The sequence below is a fragment of the Terrapene carolina genome, unplaced genomic scaffold (genome assembly GCF_002925995.2).
Source record: "Terrapene carolina triunguis isolate 2854851 unplaced genomic scaffold, T_m_triunguis-2.0 Scaffold62, whole genome shotgun sequence".
Taxonomy (NCBI): Eukaryota; Metazoa; Chordata; order Testudines; family Emydidae; genus Terrapene; species Terrapene triunguis.
Window position 1 is genome coordinate 36818584 of NW_020664413.1, and position 7325 is coordinate 36825908.

Consider the following 7325-nt stretch of genomic DNA (forward strand, 5'->3'; position numbering starts at 1 on the left):
TTGCACTAGCTCAAACCATATTTTCTACAAAATCCTCCCTTCTAAAATGTTTTTCTAATCTTTAAACTGCATGTGTTCCAGATGGCTTTAACCAACTCTTGCTCCAAGTGTATCACAAATTAACTCAAGGAAGCACTGATTTCTCTGTTTAAATAGAATGTTATATCAAGAAAGTAGCTTTTTATATAGTAAAACAAAGACAATAATAAACTTATTCTCATCAGTCAAAGGGATTTATTACTGTTGCGTCTATAAAAACAGGTGAACGGTTTTGATGCTGATGTTGTTGCTAGTCCCTAGCTAGTCACAATGCTTATCCTGCTTAGATAACAGAATATGTCAATATAAAGGGTCAAAGGAATAAGGAACCATGTTATATGTTATATACAGGAATAAAATGATGTTATAAGAGAAAGTTTCATCTAAAAACTCTTGTTTAAACCAAGTTCCAAAACAGAAAACAAAGATCCTAAACTTTCTGTATACCTTCTTAGAATAGGACAGATTTGCTAATAAATCTAGAAGTGAACAGGAAAGAAGAAAGGACTGTTTATAGTCTAAAATATGCTAAGACATTCGCAGCACCTGGCATGGCTTAAAACTAAATTGCGTTATCTTACTTTAGGTTCAGAAAACTGTCTCGAACAGAAGCTGAGAACACCTCGTCGACGATGTCAGCAGCCCAAAATGCTGAATAGCCCTGAGGACAACATGTACTATAACCAGTTAAATGTGAGTTCAAAGTGGCAATAAAGCTGTTTTACTGGCTTTGTTTCCAGTTAATAATTCGGTTATTAATACCTGTTCCAGCCCCTCCAGCCCCACCCCCACGTTCTTTTGCTCTCGTCTTGAACATGTGCTTATGCTCTTTATCTGTTGCTTTCATGTCAGGATGTCTGCCTTCACGGTGAATAATTGATGTGGTTTATCAAAGACGAGCAAGATGCATGCTTCATCAGGCTCACTTGAGCCCTTTGATCAAAAAAATTATGCTGTGACTTCTGATATTATCAGCATCTGCTTGCATTCAACACAAAATCACTTTGAATTAAAAATTAACGACTTGCTGCTTTGCTTTGACTGTGTGTTCTTGGCCCTCTCCACAGGGAACTCTAGAATATCAAGGGAGCAAGAGGAAGCCAAGAAAACTTGGGTAAATATCTATCTTCTTAGTTCTAAGCAACTGTAAACAGAAGAAGTCCTTTGTGATATTACAGAAAATGAAAAACTTTCTAGAGAGGTTTCTAAAAATAAACAATTACCATATCTCTGTGCATTGACATTGGACATTTTCTACAGAAGCAAATATAAAACATGTAACTACTACTGTCTGCAAACACTAGAACTGGCTCTTACAAAATATTCTCCCCAACTCTCTCACAGTACAACTCAAACAAATTTTAACGTCCTCTTTTTAAATAAACAAATTTAGTCATAGTAAAAGGTGCTGGACTTAGAGTCTTTGAAGTTGAAGCCAATCAGCCTAGAACAAGCATAGAACAAAAGCCATGCAGGCTTCCTCTCACCGCCCTAGCAATATGCATCAACCCTGTCTCAGGAGGGACCAGTCCTCAGAGAAGACAGAGAGTGGAGTTCTTTCCGAGAAAGGGTTGTTCCTTGCCCACTAGCTCTCGGCTAAGACTGCCACCAATGGTGCTAATTAGTATCACTTGTAATGTGGACGCTTTTCACCAGTGGGCAGAGATCACTAGTGCATTTCACAAAAGCCACCATCCAGCAGTAACAAATGTCATGTATTACTGTCGTGTGCAGCAACTAGTGCACAGCAAAGACATATTAATGAACATTCTTTCAGTGATACCCACACATTTTCTTTGATGTATTTTGACCCTTTTTTATTCATTTTCTGCAAATAGTTATATAAGTGACTTTCTTTTGTTCACAACAGTGTTCACGGAAAGTGAAAGTCTTGTGGATACTAATGCAAATGGGGTTTGTGAGAAGGTTCAAACCAGAATTGTTTGCATGGCTGTCTTGGTATCTCTTTGAGTTACCTCCTCTAGTTTATAAAAATCTGTCCCCCAGTCAGGAAGCAGAAATAATACTGTGTGATTCTGGTGTCCAATCATACATCATGAGAAGCTGAAGACACAGTTGGAGCAAATAGGGCCTGATCCAAAACCCACTGAAGATAATGGAATTGCCTTTAGTGGACTTTGGATCAGGCCCATAGTTCACAAACAAATGTTTGCCTGTGGAGTTCAAACCATTCTGAATAATGAACATATTTGTAAATATTAAAGTCTGTGTGTGGATACATTTTCAATCAGACAAAAATGCTACATTTGTGAAATAAAATACTTGCTACAAATAATTGGTCTGACTGTACTGCAGACCTAGAGATGAAAGCCTGTGTGACCTGTTACCAATCCTCAGAGAGATTTAAAGCACTGAAAAAGTGGCAGCAAGATTGAGAGACGTAAAAAGGCTGCATCTTGTTAACAAAATCATCCCATCTTTTTCCCTTCTTGTATTAACACTTTTTCAGTGTTTTCATTTCACCATCCATAGAGAGGTATATTTCTTAAGGTTTTGCAGAACTACTTTGTACTTTTTATTTTATATATTTAATAAAAATCGTTTGTTTTGTGTTTTGTTTCAAAGCCAAATCAAAGTGCTTGACGGGGAGGATGAATATTACAAATCATTGTCAGCTGTCGAACCTATCATTGAAGATGACAACTCACTCAACTCCCCATCTCCTCTTTCCTCAAGAGAAGTGTCTTTTGCTCAGAGCTGAACTTCACCATTTACGCTTTGGTCTAATGCTGGTAAGAGTAATTGCACGTGTTTAGCAATGCGGGTTTGCATGTGTGTCTGAGAGACAGACAAACAGACATAATTGCAGCTAACGAAGCCTCTTGCAATATTAGACCCTGGTTCTGTAAACACTACCCACCTGAGTAGTCCCATTTAACTTTACTCATACAAGGAGTCCTGTTGAAGTCAATAAAGTTACTTATAGGTGTAAGTGTTTGCAGGATCAGGCCCTAAATAGGCATCCCTTCTAAAACAGGATATCATTTTAAACCCAGCAGCATGGCATTGCAGAACTGGGGCTGGGACTGGGACTTTCCATTGACGTTCAGCATAATTTGGGGTCATAGTAACAATATTATATATCATATAGGCCTTTCAGAACTTCATATGGTTTTTAAAACTACAAAGAATTAACACAATAAAAAGCATTGTATAAAACCATTTAAAATACTGAATGTGTATCTCAGAATTTATCTGATAAGATAGTATTTAATGAGAGACCGTTTAACACAAGTTTAGTAATGTTCATACTTTCCCTGGAAGAGTTACCAAAAATAGTGGGGGTGCTGAGAGCATTGAACCAAACTGTAAACCCTGAATATAATGGATACCACTTCAAGCCAGGGGATGCGGCAGCACCCCTAGTACCCATAGTTCCAGCACCTATGAGTCAACATAGTTTTGAAAAGGAATTGATACAAAATAATTTAGTGTATCATTTTATAGTGTACTTTTCACTAAAACACAGGACTGGGTATCAGGAGAGCTGGGTTCTCTTCTGAGGTCTACAGAATCTTAGATACATTATCTAATCTCTCTGTGCTGCAGTTTCCTCATATGCAGAATGTGGATAACATTTCCTTGCCTCTCAGGGGTGTTGTGAAACTTAATTCATTTAGGGTGAAATTCATTGTCCATTTAAATCAAAGAGTTTTAAGCACGTCTAAATTTAGCATATGCTAACATGCATAGGGACGTAGGAATTGCCATAATTGCTCAGACCCAAGGTCCATCCTGGCTAGCAGTACCCTGTCTCCAACAACAGTCAGCACCAGAAGATTCAGAGCAGGATGTACGAACTTTGCAGTAGGCAGCTGGTGTGTGATCTGTCCCCCACGTTCCATCTCATCCTAATCTCAAATATTTAGGTATTACCTTAAACCCTGAAGCATGAGGTTTAATATTCCTTCCACAGAATTATAATATCATTAATTATGATAACTCTGGATATTCTTGATATCAATACTCAAACCCCTTTTTGAATCTTGTTAAGCTCTTGGCCTCAATAATTTCCTGTTGCAGTGAATACCATAGTATAATTACCCATTATATGAAAAAGTATTTCCTACATCGGTTTTGAATTTCAGACCTTTTAATTTAACTGGATGTCCCCTTGTTCTTGCATTATGAGATGAAGGAACAGAAGGTCCCAATCTCCCTTCTCTAGACCAGTCATTATTTTGTGTTCTTTTATCATGTATCCTGTTATTCATCGCTGTTCGAAGGTAAACAATCCCAAACCTTTCAATTTCTCTTTATTGGAGACTTTTCAGAGCCCTTGATCATTCTTGTTATCCAGATGAGGCCACACCACTGATTTACATAAAGGTGTTATAATAGTCTCTGTAGGATTTCCCATCCCATTTCTTATCCATACGAAAATCTTGTTTGCTTTTTGACCACAGCTGCACATTGATGGGAGGTCTTCATTGAGCTGTCAACACCCAGATCCCTTTCTTGAGCAGATACAGTTAATTTAGAACACTTTAAGATGTCTGAGTAGTTTAAATTTTCCTCTCCAGTGTGCATTACTTTGCATTGCTGACATTGAATTCCATTTGCCACTGTGTTGCCCAGTCACCTAATTTGTTTAGGTGTCTCTGAAGTTTCTCACAATCATCTATGGTCCTAACTAACCTAAATAACTTTGCAAATTAAACAACACAGGACCTAGTATAAAACCACGAGACAGCTCACTGTTAACCTGATACCATGATGAAAATTAACCATTGAATCTTATTCTTTGTTTTCTGTCTTCTAGACAGCTTTTGATCCAAGACAATATTTTGTCTCTCACCCTGCGACCGTGCTTCTTCAGTACTCTTCTATGCAGGACCTTGTTGAGGGCCTTTTGGAAGTCTAAATAAATAATATGAACCAGGTCTCCTTTATCCACTACTTCATTGACAGGTTTAGAGAATTCTAAATATTTGTGAGACATGATTTTCCTTTGTAAAACTGTGCTGGGTAGTCTCTGTCCAAGCGCTGTGCTGAATTGGGGCCACAGAGCCATAACCCCTTCAATTAAGGGCTGAGAGAGTCTCAGGCTTTGTCTGCACTAGAAAGAATTTGCCAGCTATAGCCAGAGGTGAAAGTAAGCCGATACGATACGGTAAAGCGTACCGGTAGGAGCCGGTACACAGCCGACCATACTGGCAGAGCCGCTGATGAGGGGTCCAAAAGGGGCAGCTTCCCCGGGACCTGGCAATTTACAAGGGCCCAGGGCTTCCGGCAGCAGCCAGAGACCCTGGCCCTTTAAATCGCCACCAGAGCCCCGGGGCTCCTGGCTGCCGCTACCGCTACCATGGGGCTCCTGTGGAGATTTAAAGGGCCTGGGGCTCCCGGCCACCGCTACCACTATTGCACCAGCAGCCGGAGCCCTGGGCCCTTTAAATCGCTGCCGGAGCCCTGGGATAGCAACGGCAGCCGGGAGCCCGAGGGCTCCTGTGGCGATTTAAAGGGCCAGGGTTACAGCCCTTTAAATTGCCGCTGGAGCCTCTGGGTAGCGATAACAGCGGCTGGGAGCACCGGGCCCTTTAAATCACCTCCGGGCCGCACTGAAAGGCTGTCTGGGAGAGTCTGGCCCCAGCCCCGCCCCTTCTGCCTGAGCCCCTCCCCTTCCGGTTGAGCTGCCCCCCCCCGCCCCCCCTTGCTCAGGACCCTGGCCGCCCTGCATACCGGTAAGTCCCTTAAGTTATTTTCACCAATGGCTATAGCTGTACTGGTCATCGTCGTAGTGCAGATGCAGCTTATGCCAGTTTCCTGAACAAAAGAAGCTATACCAGCAAAAGGACTTTATAACTGGCATAACTGCATCTACGTAGAGCTTTTGCTGCCATAGCAATGTCCTATCTTCAGTGAACATGGAGAACAATTAATCACCATCCTTTTTATAATAGCCCTTAACATATTTGAAGACTTTTATCGGGTACCCCCTCAATCTTCTTTTTTCAAGATTAAACATGTCCAGTTTCTTCAATCTTTCCTAAAGCTTTGGGGCAGGAAAAGGGAGGCAGACAGGGAGTCTAGCAAAAGCCTCAAGTCTCTCCTAGTGGTCGCAGTACTGCTCCTGCAGTCTGGTGTATGAGGCTGAGAGTGAAAATTCAGAGGGTTGAAAAGGAATATTTCCCATTCATGTTCTTGTCTTCAATCTCCATCAAAAATCTGACAGAATGGCTGACAAGATCAAAGGCCAAAGAGCTGCAAACAATGGGCCATGACCTTGGATTATGGAGAACACTGAATGTGTGAGTGTGCATGTTAGAATCTTTAAAGTACAGATAGTTCTGAATGAGAACATGTGGGCAGCTGCAAAGGAGTTAGTGACACCCATAAGTGCAGTACAAATATGGCTGGTAATTAATACGATGGATGGATGTTTGTTTCTCTCTCTCCAGGAATCTCTTGGATGCCCATCAGCTTATTTCCATCTCACTAAAATTTGTCATGAATGAGCATCCTTTGTACTATCTCAAGAGAAAACTTTTTCTTGAGATAATTTGCTAAGACTCAAAGTGCTAGAATTTATGAGAAGTCAGAATGGGAAATAAAACTGTCTTGAAGAAAGTCACGTGAAAGTGTGGGCTCCCATACTGACTTAGGTCACAGGACCCTCAAAAATATATGGTTTCTTCACAGTGCAATTTTTTGTGTCTCAAAGACGTTCATAAAAAAGCAGTTTTAAAAGTAGTTTTATGTATTTTTAAATGCAGAAAGTCAGGACATATGGCTGTAATCCACATTTTTGTCACAGGCAGTTTAATTATAGGTTACCAATTGTATATTATTTGGTGGTAGCCAAGCTTTGCACATAAGTAACAGGGAACAAAAATCATAAACTCAATATGTTTATAATTCTATAATTATGCCAAATATTGCCCTAGCTCAACTAAGCACATAAATCCATGTTTAATTTTAAGCATGTCTGTAATCCCAGCTGTATTCAACAAAGCTCTTAAACCCATGTTTAGGTGCTTTGCTGAATTGGGGCCCTGGTCAGCGAAAGCTGTGTCAAAGGAATTAAATTGTAAAACACAAGAAAGACACTTAACAGTTTTTTTCTGTTATTAAGCATCAGCATTTACTAATCTTAGGTCTTCTGGCATTCTTTTTAAAGGATGGTATGCCATAGTCGTCTTTGAGTGATTGCTCATATCGATTCCCATTAGGTGTGTGCGCACCGCATGCACAGTCGTCGGAAAGTTTTTCCCCTAGCAGCACCCGTTGGGTCGGCTGTGGAGCCCCCTGGAGTGGCACCTCCATAG

At 40.5% G+C, this 7325-nt stretch overlaps 1 protein-coding gene across 1 annotated transcript in view; it reads left to right on the forward strand.

Annotated features, from left to right (window-relative positions):
* Nucleotides 1–2761, forward strand: part of MYO3B (myosin IIIB) — a 245837-nt gene extending 243076 nt beyond the window's left edge. The window contains exons 32-34 of the mRNA XM_026647772.1: nucleotides 626–732; nucleotides 1107–1153; nucleotides 2626–2761. Of these exons, the coding sequence (XP_026503557.1) occupies nucleotides 626–732; nucleotides 1107–1153; nucleotides 2626–2761 (290 nt within the window). The remainder of the gene's footprint in view (nucleotides 1–625; nucleotides 733–1106; nucleotides 1154–2625) is intronic.
* The last annotated feature ends 4564 nt before the right edge of the window (nucleotides 2762–7325 follow it).